The 27,280-nt window shown below is 50.1% G+C and overlaps 1 protein-coding gene across 1 annotated transcript; it reads right to left on the bottom strand.

The window, feature by feature from the left end:
- Positions 1-3,900: 3,900 nt before the first annotated feature.
- Positions 3,901-21,919, bottom strand: LOC130123954 (ephrin type-A receptor 4-A-like). Its single transcript, XM_056293291.1, has 14 exons — positions 21,799-21,919; positions 19,807-20,352; positions 16,808-16,932; positions 16,511-16,670; positions 15,755-15,866; positions 13,839-13,897; positions 13,293-13,406; positions 12,992-13,177; positions 12,681-12,742; positions 12,262-12,471; positions 11,684-11,860; positions 10,050-10,237; positions 5,326-5,511; positions 3,901-4,984 (listed from the first exon to the last, which is right to left on the bottom strand). The coding sequence occupies exons 1-14, from the start codon at positions 21,809-21,811 to the stop codon at positions 4,867-4,869; spliced, it is 2,256 nt and encodes a 751-aa protein (XP_056149266.1). The 5' UTR covers positions 21,812-21,919; the 3' UTR covers positions 3,901-4,866.
- Between the last annotated feature and the right edge of the window lie 5,361 nt (positions 21,920-27,280).

Here is a 27,280-nt window from a genome sequence, read left to right as displayed (position 1 = left end):
GTTAGAATCTCTACTCAGATGAATTCAGTTGGGTTGAGGAAATATCGTCCATGTAACGGAAGCTATTGACAGTCTTTGAGACAGGTTTGCTTCTTTGAGGGTGGACCTGAAAGTGGGAATCGGCTGGATGGTGTTACAATCCGAATCTGAAAGGGGGAGGGGGGGGGGTCTGATCTTAGCAGCATATATGTCTTTAATATTACCATAGCATTTGTCCAATTTATGTATTTATTTTTTGGATTTGGATTTTGAGATACTACTATTGATCCCTGTAGGGAAATTATGCTCTGCATTTAACCCATCCTAGCTGTGTAGCTAGAAGCAGTGGGCAGCCGCCGTGCAGCACCCAGGGACCAACTCCAGTTCGTCTTGTCATGCCTCTGTCAAGGGCACAGACGGGATTACTAACCCTAACATGCATGTCTTTTTTTGATGGTGGGGGAAACCGGAGCACCCAGAGAAAACCCGCCGCAGACACGGGGAGAACATACGAACTCCACACAGAGGACGACCTGGGATGACCCCCAAGGTTGGACAACCCCGGGGTTCAAACCCAGGACCCTCTTGCTGTGAGGCGACAGCGCTAACCGCTGCTCCACTGTGCCATATTGGCATATTGCTGGAACCCTGGAAGAGCGAAGTCCATCTGACTGTGATTGAAGTCCCCTTGTACAACTATTGGTGCATCTGGCTTGTTTTTTATATGCTGGTGAACATACTAGTCGGCTACACAAGAGGCAGCTTTGGATGCAGTGACTATGAATCAGTGCCGTCTGTTACTAATGGGCCTTGCTTACTTAAACAGTGTTATTATTGGTGTCTACTATTGAGCCCTTTACTACTTGCACTTCCCATTTTTATGTTCTAATAGCATAATTTACACATTTTTGATGTTTTGTGGCAATGGCAATCTACTTTGCATTTTGATTTTCTTGTCCTCCTCTTGAAGATCGAAGGCACACTTGCGTATATTGAATGCAGTTGACATGACATGCACTCCTGGCTATGATATGATAACCATGAAGCAGATAACCTGCTACTGTACAACTGCACAGAGTCCTAGGGCACTATGACGCCAGTGGGTAACTGCTGAATGTATCTGATAACTGCTGACTGTCTTGTCAGTCACTTCACATTTGCCAAATGAATTAATGTTGCTGAGACTTCAGAGTCTGAGTTTTGAGGAGCCTGATGACATGTGTGCGATACTCCCACATGCGAAATTGAAAAAGAAAAACTACAGATGGATTTGGGCATAATGCCTGTCACTGCAAAAAAACAAAAAAGAAAAAAACCAGAAACGTACCCTTTGGTTTTTGGCCCTAATTGTGCGATAATAGCTGTTGCACAAGTCAGTAACAGCGGGCTAATATGCATCAGATGCTACCTGTCCAGCAGCAGCAGCAGCAGCAGGGGGGGGAAAGGGAGCAAGGACACGACTGACTGGCCAGCATAATGAGAAGGATATGGCCTGCCAGCCTGGGCAGCTGCTTCTCTGGAGGGGCAGTGTGTGTGTGTTTGTGTGTGTGTGTGTGTGTGTGTGTGTGTGTGTGTGTGTGTGTGTGTGTGTGTGTGTGTGTGTGTGAAAGAGGAAGAGATAATCAGGGATGGTGGTTGGTGTGATGTGCCGTACTGAACTGAACTGTAGTTTTTCAATATAGACTTTTTCGGAAAAAAAACCCCCATCCAACACACACCCATGCACGCACAAACACGAATGCTCTTACACACCCATGCACGCACACACAAATACACACAAACCAGCTCCTCAGGATTACCGTGGGAATGCCTGTGGCATTATGTTATTTCATTGAGGTGACGCCTTTAATCCTGAAACAAATCTAGACTTTGTGCTGTGTGTCTCACTTTGTGTGTGTGTGTGCGTGTGCAAGTGTGCACACGTAAGCCCCAATCTCACACCCATTAGACTATGGCTGGCCGCGCAGCAAAGACACCCCACTGCCACTCCCACACGGAAGAGCGGGCAGGATTAGCCAGGCCTATAACCAGCCTAATCTGGGGACAAAACCCCACAATCACCCCCCGCTGCGCCTGAGAGGCGGAGGGAGATTCCCTCTGAGCTGCCCTTCTCCACATTACAAGAGTGTCTTTTGGGGTTAAAGCTACCACCGCTGGGTCCAGCATTAATCGATGTGCATTCACAGCTAAACTGTGTCCGTTTCATCCATATTGATTTCTTCTTTCTTCTTCTGCTGCAAACACTTAGATGGCGGTGCTCCACGGAGATGGAAATGGAGGACTCGGTGTTTTTACGCAACACTCCGTTCTGTGTAGGTATTTAAAGATATTTAAAATGGAGGACTCTGTTTTTGTGCAGCGCTCCGTTCTGTGTAGGTATTTAAAGATATTTAAAATGGAGGACTCTGTTTTTGTGCAGCGCTCCGTTCTGTGTAGGTATTCAAAGACTGAGTGTAGAGCTGTGCTGCATGTGGCCGTGTCTTTATGGGAAAGGCTAAGAGAGCAGTGAGAAACAGCATCAGGCCAAACACTTGAACTAACACAACACAGGATGTGTTGTGTTAGTTCAACACTGCAGCATGTGTGTGTGTGCATGTGTGCACGTGCATGCATGTGTGTGTGGGGGCGTGTGTGTGCATGTGTGTGTGTGTGTGGGGTATGTGTGTGCATGTGTGTGCGTGTGGGCATGTGTGTGCGTGTGCATGTATGTGTGTGGGCGTGTGTGCAATGTGTGTGTGTGTGCGTGGACGTGTGGGCATGTGTGTGTGACTTTGCATAAGAAAATAGTACCCATGTTGTTTTTGAATGTGTGCAGTATCTCAGTGCATGCGGTTGTGGTTATTATTCTTTACGAGGACAAATGCTGCTGCTGCAGTGGTGTGAGTTCTACCCTCTCCAGGAGGAGTGCATGCTAGTTTCCAGGAGGAGTGCATGACGGCACAGTCACAAGGTGTGCCTGGCTGCCAGGGGAGCCGCTCCTGTCACAGAAAGTCTGGTTTCTCTTCAGAACCTGCCTGTTTCATCACTGGTACCAGCCAAGTTTCCCCCCTCTGTTCTCCTGCGCGTTTCCCCTTCATTCTCCCCCTCCAACTCTTCTCCATTTCCATCTTTTCTCTCGGGCTCAGAGGGATCCGTCTCATTAACCACCATCAGCATTTTGCCGTCTGCGTGTGATGTGGCTGTTGTGCGAGCTGGAGGTAGGAGTCGTGTGGGCATGCGATACGACTCTCATTAGGCCAGAAAAACATTGACTTTTTTGCCAAAATTCAGATCTTGTTTTCTCCTCCTTTACGTATCAAAGGCTTCTTCCAATCAACCCCTCAGTGTATGTGTGTGTGTGTGTGTGTGTGTGTGTGTGTGTGTGTGTGCATGCACGTGTGTGTGTGTTATTGTAGTTGGATGTGTGGTAGTGTTTCTTAGAGACAGCTGTTTGCTGATTAAACAAGTTCCTATTGCCAGCTCAGCCTAATTCACCCCTGGCAAAAAACATGACAGAACACAGACGCTCATAGTGATAACCCCCCCACCCCCCCCTCCTCTCTCTCACACACACACACACACACACTCGCGCGCGCGCGCGGCAGAAACCAACACCGTGTGATTGTGGCAGCTAAGTGTTCATCTGAAGTTATTTTCCTTGTTACGGACACCTCCGACTGAGCCTGAAGTTTCACAGAAAACACATTCCTCTGCCGAACTGAGATGATGCAGCTAAAGCACACACACACACACACACATATATATAGTATATATATATATACACACACACACACACACACACACACACACACACACATATATAGTATATATATACACACACACCCTCAACGGTGCTATGGAAATCCTGCTGCAGCGGGATTGAAGCGTACTGTCCAGGCTGGGCGAGTTTTTAACGTTTTATTGCGATGCAACGCAGCCGTCATCACGCTCTCTCCTCCGTGTTTCTATTTTACAATTTACAAACTAAAGGATAAAAAAGGGGCATAAATAATTGAAATGAAATGCTTCACGTAGCTAATTCTTTACAGACACACATACGGTGGACACACACAGACGACGAGCTAATCTAAATGTCTAATTCAACAATTAGAAAAAAAAGTAACAATTTACACAACTTGAACATGAAGCGGTACAGCTCGTTAGTGTTCTTCCCAGATGAAACCTGTAAGAGCTCGTTACTGTTCTTCCCAAACGAAACCTTAAGAGCTCGGAATGATACATTCTGTTCGGCTCCGCTCACACTCTCTAGGAGCTCTGTGTGCATGTACACAATGCACACTTCATATACATGCATTAAAACACGTGTACACACACACACACATTCTCACACACACACATTCTCACACACACGCACACACACACATGCACACACACACACTCATGCGCACTCATGCACACATTCATACACACACACTCATGCACACACACTCGTGCACAAACACACACTCACACTCCTCCACACACACACACACACACTCATGCCCACACACTTACACACTCATGCTCATGCACACACACTCACACACACACGTATGCAAGCTGGCAAGCTAATACAAACAGCATCATTGTTCATGATGAGCTGAAAGCAGCAGTAGAGGATGATTGAAGCCATTCTGCTGTGCACAGCCTTACACACCACCCTTCAAAGGACAAATAATAATGACGAATGAAAAACTGAAGCAATAAAAGGATGAGGGTTCAGCCCAAGCCTTTAGTAGCTTATGCTGTCTTGTGTCCACAGGACGGAAGTTCACAAAAGTGCTGCTTTCCTCACTTTCTCTGTTTCCTCTATGTAAATTGTGTTTCCACGGTTGAAAGGTCCCTCTAAAGTGCATGGATGAGGTAAATAAAATTCCTCGGAAAACACGGTTGTACTGATCTCCCGGCTCAGACCGGAACCATCCTGTCCTCTAAGTGTTGCATTTGGGAAAGCATTTCATGCTGCAAACTGGCAAGAATTATGTCCTGGTGTGACAGTGTGATGATCCCAATCCTGTCCATCTCCCTGCAGGCACACACACAAGCAGAGATACGAGGACACACATTTAAAAACAGGCTTATTTTGCAAGGATTTCATCACGAGGATGTGTTAGTGGTTTCATAAGATGCCGCCGGGTAATTTATTAACTACTGTTATTAAATTCAGTAAAACGGCAATTGTAGAGTTAGACGCACTGCCCAAAAGTGTGGAAGACACAAAAATGCAACACTTAGAAATATATAAACTAATGAAATACTGTTGTGTTTGCAGTATAATTAGCGACAGTACTACTAGAAGCATGTTCTGCAGCCGGTTCTTGCACATAGTGTTGTGATTTCAGTTGTATTCGGAGTAGGAGGACTCACTGGTGGGTGAGGGCCAGGAGGCTGTCGAGGCTGGTGTATCCAGCTGCTGCCAGCGTGTCTCTATACCGCTCCATCCCCATGGCCTGCAGCCATTCACATACCGACCACTCCGTCACGCACGCCTCCGGTACCACCGACACACACACCTCTGGACCAACCCCGGGCTCCAACACGGTGGCGTTGGGTCTGAGGATGCAAAAATGAAATGACAGACAGAGATGTTAGAAATACATCCATTATCCAAGCCGCTTATCTGAATCCGGATCGCGGGGATGCTGGAGCCTATCTCAGCAGTCATTGGGCGGCGGGCGGAGACGGGGAGAGCCCCTGGACAGGTCGACAGGCCATCACAGGGCCGACACACACCCTTATTCACACCTAGGGACAATTTAGTATGGCCGATTCACCTGACTTACATGTCTTTGGACTGTGGGAGGAAACCCACGCAGACACGGGGAGAACACGCAAACTCCACACAGAGGACAACCTGGGATGGCCCCCAAGGTTGGACTACCCCGGGGCTCGAACCCAGGACCTTCTTGCTGTGAGGCGACCGCACTAACCACTGCGCCACCGTGCCGCAATGTTAGAAATCGGGGACATTTTGAAATTTGACATTTGAATCTGCAATGAGAGACTGGAGTGACCATGTGAATATACTGTGCAGACTCCATCTACCTAAGTTATAAGTCTGAGTTGGTTGTGTGAAAAATGGGGCGAGACAATGTCACCGGGTGCAGTAAAAAGTACTAAAGTAAATCCTCTTAACAGGATCAACAGGAGAGTGAGGCTCTCAAATGAGCAAAATTGAAATTCTATTCGTTTTTATGGGTTAAATGAATATGTGATATCGCATGTTTCCAGGTGAATGTGCAAAATATACAGAGGAGAATATGCAAATGAGTAAAGTTTTTTAAATTTTTATTTTGATATACTTTATTAATCCCTGTGGGGAAATTATGCCCTGCATTTAACCCATCCTAGCTGTGTAGCTAGGAGCAGCGGGCCGCTGCCGTGCAGCACCCGGGGACCAACTCCAGTTCTTTCCATTGCCTTGCTCAGGGGCACAGACAGGAGTATTAACCCTAACATCCATGTCTTTTTGATGGTCGGAGGAAACCCACTGCAGACACGGGGAGAACATGCAAACTCCACACAGAGGATGACCTGAGATGACCCCCGAGGTTGGACAACCCTGGGGCTTGAACCCAGGACCTTCTTGCTGTGAGGTGACAGCGCTAACCACTGGGCTACCGTGCCGCCCAGATGTACAACTAATGTGATTTACCGAACGTGGAAGTAACTGCGGGGCAGGTCATGATGTTTACAGTTACCTCTCTTTCTAGGAAATCCTTTTCAAGGACATTTTTCACAACTTTTAATTGGACGAACATGACAGCTGTCATGCACAGAAGGTCATAATATTCAAGCATTTATTGCCAGTGGAGGCCTCAATGGTCTCTGAATGGACTGTGCAACTTTTATCTGGTACCTCCCAAACTTCTACCTCTGATGTGACATCTCAGCAGCTAAAATTATACCATCTCAGCTAAAAAGTTACCCCAAATTATGCTATCTCAGCAGGTGAAATGACTACTTTACAGCCTAACTTCACCATTTTCCCTGACTTAGTAATATTTCTGAGGCATCTGCTCAACTTTGATCATATCCCATGTATTTTCCATGACTGGGAAACTAGTCTATGGGTTTCCAGGTTTTCCCGGACGCGCGGGAACGCTGATTAGCCAGAGATTGGTTCAGAGATGATAGCTCCAGCGGCGAGGGCAACGTCCACCAAATCAGTGTATGTGGATAATGGAGAATGGGGGTCTTCTTCGGTTCTTCTAGCTTAATGAGTAATTTTGCTTTTGTAGCCATGAGACCGTAGAACAGCCTCCCCTATCACATCTGGTCCATCCCCGCCATCGACATTCATGTCCCATCTCCAAACCCATTTATTTTCCTCATCTTTCAAAACCCACATAACCTGCCACCGTGCATGTCTGATTCCCTGTTTATGTGCCTCGTTTTAAACGTCTCCTTAGTTTTTGCATACTGTTCTTTTCTCTTAGTTCTTCATGTATTTTTATTTTCTTTATCATATTTACAACCAACAGACAGGAATGGCATGCAAATAGGAAGGTGGGGTGGCTACAGGTTAACAACATGGAGGATACAGAAATAGAGATCGACGTGCATGGACATGATGTGCAGTGAACGATTGCTGTAGGGAAAGACATTTAAATAAATCGTTATGCGACAGTAATAATGACTAGTAAAAAATAATGATGGCAAAATCAAAAGCAAAAAACAGTTTCAGTGTTGTGTGTTTGTGTCTGTGTGCGTGTTTCCACTTGTATGTCCACCTCTAAAGCGTGTACATGTGTTTGCAAGACTGCATGTGTGTATGATCCTATTTATGTCTGCCTGTGAATGTACATGAAATTTTTTTTTTTTGTGGATTCCCCCCCCCCCCTTTTTCTCCCCAGTTGCATCTGTCCAATTACCCCACTCTTCCAAGCCATCCCAGTCGCTGCTGCGCCCTCTCTGCCGATCCGGGGAGGGCTGCAGACTGCCACATGCCTCCTCCGATACATGTGGAGTCGCCAGCTGCTTCTTTTCACCTGACAGTGAGGAGTTTTGCCAGGGGGACATAGCATATGGGAAGCTCATGTTATCCCCCCCCCCAGTTCCCCTTCCCCTCTGAACAGGCGCCCCTACTGACAAGAGGAGGCGCTAGCTCAGTTACCAGGACATATACCCACATCCGGCTTCCCACCCGCAGACACGGCCAATTGTGTCTGTAGGGACGCCCGACCAAGCCGGAGGTAACATGAGGATTCGAACAGGCGAGCCCCGTGTTGGTAGGCAACAGAATAGGCCACCACGCCACCCGGACGCCCCACATGTTGTTAGTCTGTGTGTGTTGTGGCACTAGCTCACCGTGCAACTCCAGAGATTTCAGACGATTTGGATACTTTTCACTGAATTTTTCTGATTATTCTTTTTTTTTTGTAAGGCTGAGTTTTGTTCCAGTGTTAGCTGTTCTGTTAAATGATTTAACCACTGTGAGATTGTGAGGTTTTTTTTTTCTGTTTTTCCAATTTAGTAAGATAGTTTACTTGGCGATAGTTAGGGCTGGTGTCGTTTGTTTTTGCGGTGTGTCAAGTCTACCCAGCTGTCCCTGTGTGCACAGTGACGGGGATAGAGGGATGCTTTCTTTCCAGAAGCGTTACACTGGTGGACAGATCCAGAGTGCATGGAAGTGGTGGTCAGTTGTGTTAAAGCTATAGCCACTTCCATGCAGCATGCATGGTGCATACAGTGAGTGTGTAGTATATCTGATCCGGCAAGTCCCATTATGTGCAACTTGTGTGGTGTAATATGTGAATAACTGTACTGAATTAGTCTTGTGTTGGTGTTGTTGCACATGATGAAGGTGTTTTTGCGTAATTGAGTGCAGAAGTCATTATTGGTGCTGATGTTGAGATGGTTTTCCCGTTTATTGATTGGAAGAGGAGTGCATGGTGGAGTCAGTGGAAGATAAAAGTTTGTATAAGTGTGACTGAGGTGTGTTTGAGTTAGCAGTTTTACTGATGTTGATCAAAGAAGGTTGAATCAGTTCATGTGGATACAATGTTTACTGACTGATACATTTCATCACTCATCTAAGTGACCCCTTCAGTCGACTGCAGGTATCCCCGCCCTTATAAACAGTACAGTGCCTAACGACTGAAACCAACGACCAGTTTCATATGCAAATATGGGCGTGACCTTTTGCATATGAAACTGGTTGTTGGTTTGGGTGGTTATGCAGCTGTATTGTTTATAAGGGCGGGGATACCTGCAGTCAGTTTAGACTGACGATGTCACTTAGATGAGTGATGAAATGTATCTGTCAGTAAACATTGTATCCACATGAACTGATTCAACCCTTTGATTTTCTTACCTGGAGTGTTGAGCATGCATCAAGACAATTTACTGATGTTGCCTTATGGGGGGGTGGGGGTGGGGGAGGTTATTGGATTTTGTCTTGACTGCATGCTTTAATTGAGTGTATTGTAAGTATTGCCCCTTCCCAAATACCATGCATTTGCATTAACCGTTGGAAGGTAGGTAAAGTATTATTTTCAAAGCTGTGGTGTAGATGTGTTATGCCTTTTTTCCTTCCATCCGTCATTAACGAAAGATTTATATATTCTTTCACGTCCTTAATATATGTATATATGTGTGATGTATACTTTATATTTTACTCTTTTAGCACCTTTTCTTTTTACCACTTCACTTATAAACCCCTTTGGTCAACAAATTTGTTTTTAAATGTGCAGTATTATTAATTTAGATTTGATCATCTGCTTCGTCCTTTGTGCACATATCACGTTGACTGGCTCACTGATCACAACTGTTTGGTTTTATAAGATTAACATTTCTTTGCTGCAACTCGGCGAGGTGTTGGTGTTCCACCAACGCTTCTAATTACCGTGGATCAAATTTTTTCCTTTCGCGTCGTCTTTTTGGAAAGCTTCCTCCGTGGTTGAAAGAAATCCAAACATGCAAAACCCACACGTTACAATCTGTGGTTTGGGATCTCGGTAAGTCAGGCCCAGTGTGTCTCTTAGGGGGCGTGTGTGTGTAGGCCTGTGCATTTTGTTGTGTGTGTGTGTTGATATGTGTTTGTTTGTGTACATTTGTCTATGCAGCTGCTTGTGTGTGGGCACATGCACCTGTCCGCTCCTGTTCGACGTAGCGTCCCCGGATTGCGGATAAGTTTATCCAGCATGTTGAGGATCTGGCTGAAAGTGGGTCTCTCCGATCGCTCTCTCTCCCAGCAGTCCAGCATGAGCTGGTGCAGCACCACGGGACAGTCCATCGGGGCGGGCAGACGGTAGCCCTCGTCTATTGCTTTGATCACCTACAGGAAGTGGAAAAGGTCGTCGCAAGAGCGGTTAAATTAGCCGTCGCCAATGCATTACAGGAGCGCTAATCTGTCTGCAAAAGTTGTCAAAACGCTTGGCTCGCAACGGCGATAATTACTCCTTATTTTATGCAGCTTTGATATTTTACATATTCCTGATGGTGGGGAAGTTTGACTGATCTCAAAAGCCTTCCTGCTGCTATTTAAAAAAAAAAAAAAAGATTATCTGTCAGATGGGCTTGATCAGGACTCAAAACACCCAACAGATTGCAGCTCTCTGCTCTTCTTTGCTGTTCATTCCAGGTCTATTGACCTCTGCACCTCTTGAGCCTAGCCATCCTAAACTCGCCAGGGGGACGTAGCGCGTGGGAGGATCACGCTATCCCCCCCCCCCCCAGTTCCCCCTCCCCCCTGAACAGGCTCCCCGACCGACCAGAGGAGGCGCTAGTGCAGCAACCCGACACGTACCCGCATCTGGCTTCCCACCCACAGACACAGCCAATTGTGTCTGTAGCCAGAGGTATCACGGGGATTCGAGCTGGCGAGCCCCGTGTTGGTAAGCAACGGAATAGACCGCTAAGCTACCCGGGCGCCCCATATCTTTAATATTTTACATATTCCTGATGGTGGGGAATTTCGACTAATTTCAACAGCCTTCCTGCTGCTATTTTTTAAATGATTCATCTGTCAGATGGGCTTGATCAGGACTCAGAACACCCCACAGGTTGCAGCCCTCTGCTCTACTTCGCTGTTCATGTGGTCTGTTGACCTCTGCACCTCTCAAGCCGAGCCAATCCTAAACTCACACACACGTGGTGGCATCTGTATCACGTTATTCGTACCAAGGATGGAAGAGCAAACACAAATTGAATAAGACTCACATATCATGTAACTCCATTGCTGAGGATGATACCGCAGCTTCGTCCGATGCAGATGCTTATTGACATCGTAAATAAATATCTTTTTTCTCCCCGATTATACTTGGCCAATTATCATATTTTCTGAGCCATCCCGGTCGCTGCTCCACCCCCCTGCCGACTACCACATGCTTCCTCCGATACATGTGGAGTCGCCAGCTGATTCATCAGGGGGACATAGCGCGTGGGAGGATCACCTATTCCCCGCAGTTCCCCCTCCCTCCTGAACAGTCACCCCGACCGACCAGAGGAGGCGCTAGTGCGGCAATCAGGACACATACCCACATCCGGCTTCCCACCCGCAGACACGGCCAATTGTGTCTGTAGGGACGCCCAACCAAGTCGGAGGTAACACGGAGATTCGAACCGCTGATCCCCGTGTTGGTAGGCAACAGAATAGACCGCCACGCCACCCGGACAGCCTTGTAAATTAGTATCTAAGCCACAGTCTGACTCACTAGTGCTTGAGAGCCATCGGCCCGTATGAAAAGGTCGTCATGCATTCGAGCAGGTAGAAATCACTCACGTCTTGGTTGTTCATGTCCCAGTAGGGTCTCTCGCCGTAAGAAACCACCTCCCACATGACGATGCCGTAACTCCACACATCGCTGGCCGAGGTGAACTTCCTGTAAGCGATGGCCTCTGGAGCAGTCCATCTAATTGGAATCTTCCCCCCCGGAGAGTGGTATGTCCCAGGTGCCTCCTGCAGCAGCAGTGATATTTGTACTGGTTCAGTGGGCAGTCGGCATCCACATTCTACTTGTCCAGTCATTCATCCACTTCTTCATTACTTTATTCCTTTATTAATTCTCGATCAGAGCGGGTATCACGGCTGTGAGGTGAAAAGCTTTCATAACATATAATGATAAGCCTGGATGGAAGTTCTTATTTACTTGCTGACAACTGAGCTCTTTTAAAAGTGTGTGTTTTCAATGGGTTTTATGGGTCAGTGGGTTCGTTCATTGCAGCGCACAATGACAAGGTTGAACATTTCTGTTTAAACACAACAAAATGTTAGAATGACAGCAGAACAAGGCCGTTTGGATAGCTTGTACATCAGTATGTGTGTGTGTGTGTGCAGGCGTGCACGAGTGCGTGCCTCACCCGTGTGGTGTAGGCGGCCTCGGGGTCATCCTCCAGAACTCGACTCAGGCCGAAGTCGGACACCTTGCACACCAGGTTGCTGTTGACCAGGATGTTTCGAGCGGCCAGGTCTCGGTGCACGTAGCTCATGTCTGACAGGTACTTCATACCAGAGGCGATGCCACGCAGCATGCCCACCAGCTGGATCACCGTGAACTGGCCGTCATGCTTCTGCAAACACAAAAGGGAGAGATTGATTTGTCAATAGGACAAGCCCACTTGTAACGTGGACCTGCAAAAACAGCCCAAATATGACACAGGTTAAAAACCTCTGCATTCAGCGCTTATTGACATCTTGCAGATAAAAAAACACCATTCCTCATCTATTTTTGTATGTTTTATTGAAAATATCATGATGTCATAAGAATGCATGCAGGTACCCTGAGGAAGGTGTCCAGGGAGCCGTTTTCCATGTATTCTGTGATGATCATCAGCGGCTTGCCTGGAGACGTAAAACCCATGTGCATTCAGAGACGTCATATAGAAACTCCACCTCACATGGCACAAAAGCTCAGATACTGCTAGAGCAGTATACCTTAACTGCTACAACCAAAACCTTAATACGCCTTTATGAAAAGTGGTTCTGCTTTGCAGTCACCTCACCAAGCCTTCATTTCTCCCTCATCGCAGCATCAGTGTACAGATTTCCTCACCATTAAGATGTTTGTGAAGGGTTTTGTGAAGAACTCACATCTGGTGACCACGCCCTCCAGCCTGATGATGTTAGGGTGCTCAAACTGTCCCATGATGGACGCCTCGGACAGGAAGTCCCTCCTCTGTTTGTCGGAGTAGCCCGTCTTCAAGCTCTTGATGGCCACGTAGATCTCCCTCTTTCCCTGGGCATGGAGCCGACCGCTGCACACTTCCCCAAACTCACCTTCACACACACACACACACACACACAGCATCCATTGACGTCAGTAACAAAGTAAAAGTGTGTGTGTGTGTGTGCATGTAGTGTGTGTGTGTGTGTCTGCTCTTGTCAGACTTACCCATGCCAATGACCCTCTCAATGTGAATGTGACTGATGTCAATCTCTTTGGCAAACTCGTGGATGGCCTGGTCGGGATCTTCATAAGTGAACGGGTCCACATAGATTTTAACTCCTGTGGAGGCATAAGGAGGGGTGAGGAGGGGCGAGGGCATGAAAAACAAACGCTGTTAAGGCTAGAACGGCTGCATTTATCATGCAGGTGTTTATAGCAATGAATGGATAAGTGTTTGTGTGTATATCTGCCTATGAATGTGTGCATGAGAGAGAGAGAGAGCGAGAGAGAGAGCAATACTGTATTTGGCAATACTGTACTTTGTTATGGTCATGCTAATAAAGCAATTTGAATTTGAGAGCAAGAGAGAGAGGGAGGCAGAGAGAGGGGGAGAGAGAGAGCAAGAGATAGAGAGAAGCAGAGAGAAAGAAAGGGAGGCAGAGAGAGAGGGAGAGAGACAGAGAGGTAGTGAGAGAGCGCAAGAGAGAGAGATGGAGTGGGACTTCTTTCCATCTTTCAGGCTCTTTATGTGACTGCGCAGCATCAGCCTACCGGGGTTGAGATGCTTCTCTTCCTCTGAGTCCTGCTTGGTTGTCCCGTACTTCCTCCTCCTGGAGAGAAAAGAGATGATAGACCCGGAGGAGAGATAGATAGATAGATAGATAGATAGATAGACAGGGAGGAGAGATGGATAGATAGACAGACAGGGAGGAGAGATGGACAGATAGATAGACAGGGAGGAGAGATAGATGGATAGATAGATAGACAGGGAGGAGAGATGGACAGATAGAGAGACAGGGAGGAGAGATAGATGGATAAATAGACAGGGAGGAGAGATGGATAGATAGACAGGGAGGAGAGATGGATAGATGGATAGACAGGGAGGAGAGATAGATAGATAAATAGATAGACAGGGAGGAGAGATGGATAGATGGATAGACAGGGAGGAGAGATGGATAGATAAATAGATAGACAGGGAGGCGAGATGGATAGACAGGGAGGAGAGATAGATATAGATAGATAGGGAGGAGAGGAGAGAGTGACGGCACAGAAATTGAAAAAAAAAAGGTTGGGGAGTTAGTTTCTGCTTTCCCATTGTTTCCGATTCACCACACACTTGTGTTGTGTCATGTCGTGTCGTGTCGTGTGTTTACTACAGGTGAGTAAAGCGGGGAGGTCGGCGGGACTGTGGTGTTGTGTTGTGTCGTGTTGTGTCGTGTGTTTACTACAGGTGAGTAAAGCGGGGAGGTCGGCGGGGCTGTGGTGTTGTGTTGTGTCGTGTTGTGTCGTGTGTTTACTACAGGTGAGTAAAGCGGGGAGGTCGGCGGGGCCGCGGTGTTGTGTCATGTCGTGTTGTGTCGTGTCGTTATGTGTGTTTCCTACAGGTGAGTAAAGCGGGGAGGTCGGCGGGGCCGCGGTGTTGTGTCATGTCGTGTCGTGTCGTGTCGTTATGTGTGTTTGCTACAGGTGAGTAAAGCGGGGAGGTCGGCGGGGCCGCGGTGTTGTGTCATGTCGTGTTGTGTCGTGTCGTTATGTGTGTTTCCTACAGGTGAGTAAAGCGGGGAGGTCGGCGGGGCCGCGGTGTTGTGTCATGTCGTGTCGTGTCGTGTCGTGTCGTTATGTGTGTTTGCTACAGGTGAGTAAAGCGGGGAGGGTGGCGGGGCCGCGGTGTTGTGTCATGTCGTGTTGTGTCGTGTTGTGTCGTGTCGTGTTGTGTGTTTCCTACAGATGAGTAAAGCGGGGAGGGTGGCGGGGCCGCGGTGTTGTGTCGTGTCTTTCTCCTGACGCACAACGCATTATATTCACTGACTATTTCAATATGAGACTGCAGCAGGAAGAGAGGAGGAGGAGGAGGGCGGAGCAGTGGCCTGCGGAAAGGATGGAGGAGAGACGGATGAAAGCGTGTGAGGGAGGGAGGGGGGAGGGGCAGTGCCTCAGGTGCCGCGAGATAAAAGGTGTTTTCTATTAAACAAAGGAACTGTTGCAAACACCTTTGTGGGTGAGCAGGTGCATCTGTGTGTGTGTGTGTGTGTGTGTGTGTGTGTGTGTGTGTGTGTGCGTGTGTGTGTGTGTGTGTGTGTGTATGTGTGTGTGGGAGCCACCAGAATATCTGACCCAGGAGCTGTGTTGTTGAAAAGACAGTAATGACAAGTCAGGGACAAAAGGATTATCACTGTCTCCACTCTAATCCCCTTTAAAGGCCCCAGGTAACAAACAAACACACACACACACACACACACACACACCACCTAGCCACACACAGGCAGAGGAATTGGTTTCTTGTTTGTGTGTGTGTGTGTGTTTATATACTTATTTGTGAATAACATGTCCACGTGGTTAAAGCAAGGGTGAATATTAGAGCATGTTGTAAACACCATTCATGTGTTACTTTAGTGAGATGTGTGTGTGTGTCTCTATGTGTGTGTGTGTATGTTTGTGTGTGTGTGTGTGTGTGGGTGTGTGTGTACCTGCGGGTAATGATAAAGACAGCAGTTGAAATCAGCAGCAGAATTCCAACACCGCTGACAGACAACAACATGAGGGCGGAGTTGACTCCCTCTCCAATCAGAGGGAACGGATCTAACAGAGGGAAGACGCATGAAACAAAAACAATAAATAAATTAAAACCCCAGCACAACAGACTACATCATGTAAACAGGAAAGGTGGAGCGGCTGATAGCAGCGAGGTAGTGAAGTCCATGTGATACCTGAGTTAGTGTAATGTAATCTACATCATGTAAACAGGAAGGGTGGAGCGGCTGATAGAGGTGGGGTGGTGAAGTCCATGTGATACCTGAGTTGGTGTAATGTAATCTACATCATGTAAACAGGAATGGTGGAGCGGCTGATAGAGGTGGGGTGGTGAAGTCCATGTGATACCTGAGTTGGTGTAATGTAATCTACATCATGTAAACAGGAAAGGTGGAGCGGCTGATAGCAGCGAGGTAGTGAAGTCCATGTGATACCTGAGTTGGTGTAATGTAATCTACATCATGTAAACAGGAAAGGTGGAGCGGCTGATAGCAGCGAGGTAGTGAAGTCCATGTGATACCTGAGTTAGTGTAATGTAATCTACATCATGTAAACAGGAAGGGTGGAGCGGCTGATAGAGGTGGGGTGGTGAAGTCCATGTGATACCTGAGTTGGTGTAATGTAATCTACGTCATGTAAACAGGAAGGGTGGAGCGGCTGATAGAGGTGGGGTGGTGAAGTCCATGTGATACCTGAGTTGGTGGAGAATTCCACCGGGGCGCTGAAGTCTCCGTACCCGGCGGCCGTGCGGGCGCGGACGTGGAAGACGTAGACGGTGAGGGCGTTGAGCCCGGTGACATCAGCGTTCTGAGATGGCGTCCTCATTATGCGATAGGACCTCTCTTTCTGATCCTGATTGATTGGAGGAGAAAAAAAAAGGGGGGGCAGCCCCTGTCAATGCCTTATCGTCAAACAAATACAATCAGCCTGCCAATATATTGACGTCAGCCAGCTGGCCAGCCGGGCTGCTTTAACCCACGGCGCCTCACCTTCTCGTAGAACTTGACCTCGTACTCCAGGATGACCCCGTTGGGCCGATCTGGTTGTCGCCATGACAACGACAAGCTGTGCCTGGTGACATCGCTAGCTTGGATGGATGTGACTGGAGACGGAGCTAAGGGAGAGGGAGGGAGAAAAAAAGACAGAGAAGGAGATGGAGAAGGAGGGAGTGGCGGAGTGTTAAATTGGGAAGTCAGAGGTCATGAGACAGCCCCCCCCCCTTTCTCTCTAATTGTATCCATCCAATTATCCCACTCTTCCGAGCCGTCCTGGTCTCTGCTCCACCCCCTCTGCTAATCCGGGATCTGCCAATCTCCTCCGATACATGAGGAGTCACCAGCTACTTCTTTTCACCTGACAGTGGGGAGTTTCACCAGGAGGACGTAGCACGTGGGAGGATCACGCTATTTTCCCCCCCCCCCCAGTTCCCCCAACCGACCAGAGGAGGCCCTAGTGCAGCGACCAGGACACATACCCACATCCGGCTTCCCACCCCCAGACATGGCTGATTGTGTCTGTGGGGACGCTTGACCAAGCCGGAGGTAACACGGGGATTCGAACCGCCGATCCCCGTGTTGGTAGGCAACGGAATAGACCGCTACACCACCTGGACGCCCCCACTAGACAGTTTAAGGGCGGATTACAACCACGATTTGGCTGCGATGACAGATTTTCAAGATGGAGAGTCTGCACAAAGTAGGTCACCGTGGACAGTCGGCACATGTTGTCTTGTGGTGCAGGAAGAGCCACAGCTCTCGCTTCCCGGCTGAGTTCTAAACCAGCCGGAGCGCTGAGGTTACATCCTGTTTATGACTCAGATCTGGTCTTACCATGCTGACGTAGTCTGAGCTGGTCATGACAATAAAGATGGGCTCCATTTTTTTTAATTATATATATATATATATATTGAAAATGCCGTCCTTGCTAACTTACACCAGCGGCAGCGCTCTGTCGTTGCTCTTCTGCCCTTTCAACGGATGCCGGCAGGGTCCGCCATTCCCACCCCCCGGTATTTAGGTGTAGTGGCACACGCACAGGGAATGTGTCAAGTATGCCATAAAAGGCAAAGAGACAAGGAGAGAAGAAGAATGCGGAAGAGAAAGCGATAGGTGCTAAATTACAAAGCTAAATATTATCCAACGCTTAACGAGGGTTTAATTAAATGTATAGATATGGCTTGATGCGGCTCAGTACCAGCACCTCTTCCTCCAACATGTGCAGGCTGGTTTATCTTCTCATTGCACTCCTACTGAAATGGTGCACAGCAAAATCCACGGCCGTTAAAAATGACTCCCTGCAGGTGAACGCCTCGTGCATGTTCTGGATCGTGTTGATTCCAGCTGGAAGTCTGGGATTTGCCATTATTATGATCACCAGATGTTTCCACGGCCCCCAGAAGTTACCCACCTTAGGCGTGTGCACGTTTTAAGATTGGAAAAATTCAAAACCTGCCAGTTTCAGTCGTGGACTCTGCAGCGCCTTGTCTTTTCCAGAGGTGGTGCAGGCTTTACAAGGGCTGCGTCAGGTTTGGAGAAGCACAGCAGAGCCTTGCAGCGTGGTGCAACTCCTCACTGTGCAGCATGCTGAATGCATGCGCATGCAACCGCAGGGAAAACGGGGTGGCCCTGTGACCCGGTATTCCCGAGGACTAGCCCAAATCACACCCCTTCTTCCTGTGATCCGCAGGGACATCTCTCATCCTCCCCCACATGCATCTCTCAATCCTCCATCCTACTCCAGCTGTGTGTCCTGATCGGGGGCTGGTATCGTCCCGGGCCAGATGGCGAGTGTCTGCAGGTTGGGCTCGACACATTCCAGGCACACACACACACACACACACACACACACACACAGCGGAGTTATTTCCCCGGGCACCCGGGGGCCCAGCAGGTGTGTGTGTGTGTGTGTTTGCGGTGCTACCGTTAAGACTCAAGGCAGTGACAGTTAAGATGTAGCAGCGTGCAGGGAAAAGCCCCGGCGGAGCTAAGCCAGAACATGTGTGAGAACCGCCCCACCTTCTGGCCCACACGCTGATACCCCGAAATGAAACACGTCATAAAAGTTGCAGAACATTTCCGAAGCACTTCTGGGGGCGAGCGGGCCAGCGCCTCCATGCACGCACGAGCGTGCGAGCGAACACACACCCAGCCATCCCCACACAACCCGCGGCAATGTCTCGCTTCCGCGGTTATGAGCGGCGGCGGCCGTCGGATATTGCCTCTCGGTTGACACAGAGAGGGGTGAGAGGCAGTTAGTGTTGAGTTGACCCACTTACGGGCGAAGGCCATAAACTCATATGGTGGCAATAGCACATTCTGATCACAACACCAGCACAAATACAGGAGCACGTGTGGCTGTCGCACACACACGTACACAATTATATATACACACACACAAAGACACACACATACAGACACACAGATATACACACGTGCACACACGTACACAAACATAGACACAGACACACAGATACACAAACATGTACACACACAGATACAGGCACACACACAAACATACACACACATAGACACACAGACACACACACGTACACAAACATATACATATAGACACACACGTACACACACACATACAGACACACAAACATATATACACACATACACAAACATATATACACACACGTACACATATATACACACACATACAGACACACACACACGTACACAAACATTACACATACATACACACACGTACACACACTTACAGACACACACACACAGATATACACACACGTACACAAACATACACATACAGACACACACGTACACACACTTACAGACACACACACACACAGATATACACACATGTACACAAACATACACACACACATACAGACACACACGCACACACACACATACAGACTCACACACCTACATATATACACACATACAGATGACACACATGTACACAGACATATACACACAAATACAGACACACGTGCACAAACATATACACACACACACACACTCACCGGCCTGGTTGGTGGTGACGGTGACAGACACGCTCTGTCCTGCCCCTGCACCGCTGGCCTGGGAGACCCCGTTGTGTGCGTGGATGATGAAGGTGTAGCAGGTGTGGGCCCTCAGCTCGCTCACCACCACCCTGGTGGTCTTCAGGGCCGTCCGGCCGGGGGAGAAGAGCACGTCCGGCCCACACGGCTTGCAGAGTCGATGGTCAGAGATGGACTCAGAACCGAGCGCTGGAAAATCCCCGGGCGCCGGCCAGCTCTGGACCACGCCCCTCCCAAACTGGACCCCGGAGCCGACGAAGCCCTGGTCGGACTGCATCCCCGGCCCCCCAGGCTTGGCCTCGGCCTCAGACAGGGTACGGTTCCCCCGCGGGGTCTTCTCTCCGGATTGAACCCGGCCGCCGGAATGACTTTCCCCCGGACAGATGAGGCAGTCCAGGCTGTAGCTGGTGTCGGACCGGCCCCCCAGCCGGCGCGGGGGGCTCCACTCCAAAACCACCGACGTCTCGTTCACTGCAGAGATGGGCTGCTGCGGGGCCGAGGGGGCCTCTGGGGGACACGCAGGGAGAGGAAGGGGCATAAATGAAACGAACCCAGCGTTTCAGTATTAAATGGGTTAAGGAGATGGGGGTGAGACGGGGGAGGGGGGGGGATTTGCTGGGTGTTGGCGTGGGTTAAAATGTAGGCATCTGGCATCGGAGAGAAACCCGCAGTATCGGGAGATGTTTTGATGGGCTGGATGTTTCCTCTGTGGTGCTTGTTTGGTTCCTTTTATTCATGTGTCTGTGTACTTTGTTTGAGTGTGTGTGTGTGTGTGTGTGTGTGTGCGCGCACCCTTACAAGTGTTTTTTTCCCAGGGCAGGGAAACCATGTGCTCTATATAGGCGTAATTAAGTTTATGACATACAGACCAAGGTCTCTGACTCAGTCACACAGACCCTACTGAAAAACTCACAGGGCGAGCGACAGTCAGACAGACAGAGGAGAGGGGGGGGGGGACAGACAGACAGACAGAGAGAGAGGAAGAGAGAGACAGACAGAGAGAGAGAGGGAGAGAGAGACAGACAGAGAGAGGGAGGGAGAGACAGACAGACAGAGAGAGGGAGAGACAGACAGACAGAGGAGAGAGAGCGAGAGAGAGACAGACAGAGAGAGGGAGGGAGAGACAGACAGACAGAGAGAGAGAGAGACAGGGAGAGAGAGGGAGGGAGAGACAGACAGACAGAGAGAGAGGGAGAGAGCGAGCGAGGGGGGGGAGACAGACAGACAGAGAGAGAGAGAGGGAGAGACAGACAGAGAGAGAGGGAGGGATGGAGAGACAGACAGAGAGAGGGAGGGAGAGACAGACAGAGAGAGAGGGAGGGAGAGACAGACAGAGAGAGAGGGAGGGAGGGAGAGACAGACAGAGAGAGAGGGAGGGATGGAGAGACAGACAGAGAGAGGGAGGGAGAGACAGACAGAGAGAGAGGGAGGGAGAGACAGACAGAGAGAGAGCGACAGAGAGAGAGAGGGAGGGAGAGATACACAGACAGACAGAGGGGGGGGGGACGGACAGACAGACAGTAAGAGAGAGGGAGAGAGCGAGCGAGGGGGGGGAGACAGACAGACAGAGAGAGAGAGAGGGAGAGAGCGAGCGAGAGGGGGGGGGGACAGACAGAGAAAGAGCGAGCGAGAGAGAGAGTGAGAGAGAGAAAGAGGACATCTATTCAGCTCTCAATGTCTTTAGTTATCACAGCCAGACAGGACGTATACGGTGGCTTAGTCATAAGTAATGGGATCGGGGACAACAGGGGAGGCACTGAGACAAGTTTGTGTCCCTCTCTGTTTGGGCGAGATAGAGAGCCACGGGCAGGACGAGCGTGTTTTTACACAAGTATGTGCGAACAATGCACACACACATCGCCAACGCCTGTACCCACGCAGTCGCCGCTTGCGTTTGGCGTGTGTGTGTGTGTGTGTGTGTGTGTGTGTGTGTGTGTGTGTGTGGGTTCTTACGTGTGCAGGCCATTGAAACGGGGTCGGCGTCGGCACGGAAATATCCGGAGTGGCATTCGCAGACCGTGCCCCCCTCTCTGGCCGAGTAGCTGTGAGGCGGGCACTTGGAGCAGCCCCCTCCCGAAGCCTCGGCCTTGTAGAAACCTCCCGCACAGGCTGCAGAGGTGGAGGGGAGGGGAGGGAAAGCCAGAGGAGATAACCGGGGGGGTGGGAGACAGAAAAAGAGGGAGGTATTTAGAGGAATCTGAACCTTAACAAAAACATCTTTCGATAACATTCAAACACACACACACACACCCACACACACACACACACACACACACACACACACTGCAGTGGTGCCACACAAGCATATCTGCCGTTATAGCGATGCAGCTGGACGGAGAGAAGGAGAGAAGGGTGGATTCAATTCAAATAACAGAGAGAGAAAAAGGAGATGATGATAAAGGGGGGGGGTTAAATAGAGATAGAGAATGTGTTCGGCACGTGTCGTGCTCAGAGGGATTCAAAACCCCCCCCCCCCAAAAAAAACTTTTGTGTAAAGGGATTATTTAGGGGGGGGGGGTTTCCCCCCTTTTCCTCCCCAATTGTACTTGGCCAATTAACCCACTCTTCCGAGCTGTCCCGGTCGCTGCTGCACCTCCTCTGCCAATCCGGGGGGGGGGGGGGGGCTGCAGACTACCACACCTCCTCTGATACATGTGGAGTCGCCAGCCGCTTCTTTTCACCTGACGGTGAGGAGTTTCACCAGGGGGACGTAGCGCGTGGGAGGAGCATGCTGTTCCCCCTCCTCTCCCCCGAAAAGGCGCCCCGATCGACCAGAGGGGGCGCTAGTGCAGCGACCAGGACACACACCCACATCCGGCTTCCCACCCACAGACACGGCCAATTGTGTCTCTGTAGGGACGCCCGACCAAGCCGGAGGTAACACGGGGATTCGAACCGGCGATCCCCGTGTTGGTAGGCAACGGAGTAGACCGCCACGCCACCCGGACGCCGTGTAGAGGGATTCTTAAATACGTTGCTGACAAGACGATGATCAGATGCCTGAACGTGACACACGGTGAGCCGGGGGCCCCACCAAGTTGTTGCAAAGCAGTTTTCCCCTCCGATATCAGAAGGAGGCGCTTCTTTTTTTTCTCCCCCCGACCGTCGTACGTTTTTTATCACCGCCCCTTTTCATCATCACGCTCCATTCATTCTCGCTCCTTTATCCTTCCATCTTTCCTGGTTCTCTCCTTCTTTATCCCTTTCAACCCCTTCCTGCTTCCAAGGGAGATGAAGACATCCCAGTGGGAGTGGTTTGGAATGTGTGTGTGTGTGTGTGTGTGTGTGTGTGTGTGTGTGTGTGTGTGTGTGTGTGTGTGTGTGTGTGTGTGTGTGTGTGTGTGTGTGTGTGTGTCTCAGCCACTCGTGGGGAGATGAGAGGGAGGAAGTCTCCTCTGTAATCTGCGCTCACTAACCATCCCACTCCATCTGTAATCGCCTCGAATGATCCTCCGTTTCACACACTCTGTCCCTCCCCGTTTCAGCGTGTCCACAACCTCCTCCGTTCTGCACTTCCTCCTGTAACTCCACTTATCTCTCCGTCTGTCTGATCTCTCTCCCTCTCTCTCTCCCTCTCTCTCTCTCTCTCTCTCTCTCTCCCTCTCTCTCTCTCTCTCTCTCTCTCTCTCTCTCTCTCTCAATCCCTCTCCTTCCAAGTGTCAAACCAAGAATGCTTTGAAGCTGGCTAGTAGCTTTTACAGTTCTGCCTCGATACTGTTTTATATGAGATACAGCACAGGACGAAACACACACACACACACACACACGCATGCACACACACACGCATGCACACACATTAACACACATGCACGCCTGCATACACACATGCATGCACTGCGCACACACATGCACACATGCAAACACACACACTCGTGCATGTGTGCGCACATGCATGCACTGCACGCACACATGCACACACACTCATACACATGCACACACACATGCACACACACATGCGCACACACTCGGTGATACCCTTGCCAAATCGAAACTTGCAATTTCCTTGCGCAGCCTTCATAAACATACACAGCTGATATAAATGTCTTTCATCTGCTGCTATGGGACATTTCTGCTGATACAACCCAGCACACAATAAATCACAGTATATTGGGATTTGACCTGGAGTACTCTACACCCCCCCACACCCCCACACCTCCACCCCCTTTGTTTCAGCCCGGGACAGTAACGAGAGAGGCAGCAGAGGAAATGAGTATGATGGAAGACAAAGAGAGAGGAATGATTGACTGGATAGCACCGTATGGCACATAGGGTTAACTGTGAAGCTTCCATCAACACACACACACACACACACACACACACACACACACACACACACACACACACACACACACACAAGAGAGGCATGATGATCAGGGCAGCTTTTGTCCTAGTCCCACCCAATCCCCCTATTCTTTTTTTTCCAACAGAAAGGACAAGGGAGAGGGAATGAGAGGGGAGGGGGGGGAGGGTGAGTGAATGTCTGGAGCCATAAACCACCTTGAGTTCCCTCTCACTTCTCTATTCTGCGTGGCCTTTTGTGTGTGTGGCGTTTGGTTGTGAAGGCGAGCGAGCGCTGACCTGGAATCAGAGCTCATAAGGGTGTCATTAACCCTACATTAACCCTACACCTCCCAGGGCTGTGGAAACCTACACCCAGCCAGCTCCCCGCTACACTCCTGCACCCACCCAGCCAGCTCCCGCTACACTCCTTCACCCACTCAGCCAGCTCCCCGCTACACTCCTGCACCCACCCAGCCAGCTCCCCGCTACACTCCTGCACCCACCCAGCCAGCTCCCCGCTACACTCCTACACCCACTCAGCCAGCTCCCCGCTACACTCCTGCACCCACCCAGCCAGCTCCCCGCTACACTCCTTCACCCACTCAGCCAGCTCCCCGCTACACTCCTTCACCCACCCAGCCAGCTCCCCGCTACACTCCTACACCCAACCAGCCAGCTCCCCGCTACACTCCTTCACCCACCCAGCCAGCTCCCCGCTACACTCCTACACCCAGCCACACTCCTTCACCCACCCAGCCAGCTCCCCGCTACACTCCTGCACCCACCCAGCCAGCTCCCCGCTACACTCCTGCACCCAGCCACACTCCTTCACCCACCCAGCCAGCTCCCCGCTACACTCCTGCACCCAGCCAGCTCCCCGCTACACTCCTGCACCCAGCCACACTCCTGCACCCACCCAGCCAGCTCCCCGCTACACTCCTGCACCCAGCCAGCTCCCCGCTACACTCCTACACCCAGCAACTCCCCACTACACTCCTGCACCCACCCAGCCAGCTCCCCGCTACACTCCTTCACCCACTCAGCCAGCTCCCCGCTACACTCCTGCACCCACCCAGCCAGCTCCCCACTACACTCCTTCACCCACCCATTCAGCTCCCCGCTACACTCCTGCAACCAGCCAGCCCCCCGCTACACTCCTGCAACCAGCCAGCCCCCCGCTACACTCCTGCACCCAGCCAGCCCCCCGCTACACTCCTGCACCCAGCCAGCCCCCCGCTAAACTCCTGCAGAGATGCCCCGCACACACACACACACACACACACACTGACACAAACATACAGTCACACACATACATACACTGATACAAACACACACACACATACACACACGTAAACAAACACACACACATACATACATAAACATACAGTCACACAGATACATGCACTGATACAAACACACACACACGAACAAACAAACACACACACACAGGAACTGATACATAAACATACAGTCACACACATACAGACACTGATACACACACATGCACACACTTTGGCATACAGACTTTTCCCTTTATAGGGACGATTTAGATAATTATCTCAATTTTGTGTGTGTGTGTGTGTGTGTGTGTGTGTGTGTGTGTGTGTGTATGAGTGTGTATGAGTGTGTATGAGTGTGTATGAGTGTGTATGAGTGTGTATGTTTAAGCCTCTAGTTGTTGACTATTCAGATCCTGCCTGCGTGCGGGAGAATCCGGAGCGTTGAATACACAGTAATCAGCTGTAAGGGTTTACCGCTTCACCTCCAGCAAGGGAACGATAGAGTCAAGGATAGAGGAGGAGGGAGGAGCAGACTGACAGGGAGAGAGAGGGAGAGAAAGAGAGAGAGAGAGAAAGCAGAACAGGCAGGGAGGTGGGAAGGAGAAAAAGATAGAGAGGAAGGTGCCCTTTGATTACTATCAGCACCTTCATTTGCATATGCTTTCTTCTTCTACCGAAAATGCAAATGCAGCTCCTTGCAAATCCAAATAAAAGCCTTGTCCACACACTGCACGCTTCCCTGTGTGTGTGTGTGTGTGTGTGTGTGTGTGTGTGTGTGTGTGTGTGTGTGTGTGTGTGTGTGTGTGTGTGTGTATCCTCCTTGACCCGCTGTTATCTGTCATCATCCCTTGTTCCTCTGCATCGGGGGTGTGAATGAGGGACATGCACCCCTGACCGCTGCGGTGTGACACCTGTCCCAGTGATGGATGGAGGGAGGGACTGAGTGATGGATGGAGGGAGGGACTGAGTGATGGATGGATGGATGGATGAGAAGTTTGATAGACTGACACGCGGAGAGCGGTGAGGCTATTAATGGACGGGGGTCCTGTCCTCCTAATTAAAAACCCCTGGAACAGCGGTGTGGCAAATAGATGTCACTCAACACGTGTCTGTTTTGTTTTTTTCTTCTTTGTTTTCTTTCGACGGGAGAAACGGGGGAGAAATGGGGGAGAAAGGCACCAGCACCTCTACGCACGCGCCCGCGGTCACTAATCCATCACGGTACAGAGGATTTCAATCTGTGAATTTTTGCGCTACCCCCCCCCCAGTTGTACCCATCCAATTACCCCACTCTTCCGAGCCGTCCCGATCGCTGCTCCACCCCCTCTGCTGATCCAGACTACCACACGCCTCCTCCCATACATGCGGACTCGCCAGCCGCTTCTTTTCACCTGACAGTGAGGAGTTTCGCCAGGGGGACGTGGCGCGTGGGAGGATCACGCTGTTCCCCCCATTTCCTCCTCCTCCCCCCTGAACGGGTGCCCCGAACGACTAGAGGAGGCGCTAGAGCAGCGACCAGGACACATACCCACATCCGGCTCCCCACCCGCAGACACGGCCAATTGTGTCTGTAGGGACGCCCGACCAAGCCGGGAGGCAACACGGGGATTCGAACCGGAGACCCCCATGTTGGTAGTTAGCGGGATAGACCGCCACGCCACCCGGACGCCGCTGCGCTAACTGTTTAAATTGCCCTTTGTTGTGAATAGCGTTGGAATGCGCCCTCTGGGGTGCGAGCACTTTTAGCAGGTCTAAATTTAAATACGCGCAACAAAAAAGCCCGACCGAAGGGTGGCGGGCGGGCGGAGCGGCGACCGAGGGGTGGCGAGCGGGCGGAGCGGCGACCGAGGGGTGGCGAGCGGAGCGGCGACCGA

Source organism: Lampris incognitus, chromosome 14 (genome assembly GCF_029633865.1).
Source record: "Lampris incognitus isolate fLamInc1 chromosome 14, fLamInc1.hap2, whole genome shotgun sequence".
NCBI lineage: Eukaryota > Metazoa > Chordata > Actinopteri > Lampriformes > Lampridae > Lampris > Lampris incognitus.
The sequence above is the reverse complement of the archived record's forward strand: the minus strand, read 5'-3'. Positions and strand labels throughout refer to the sequence as shown.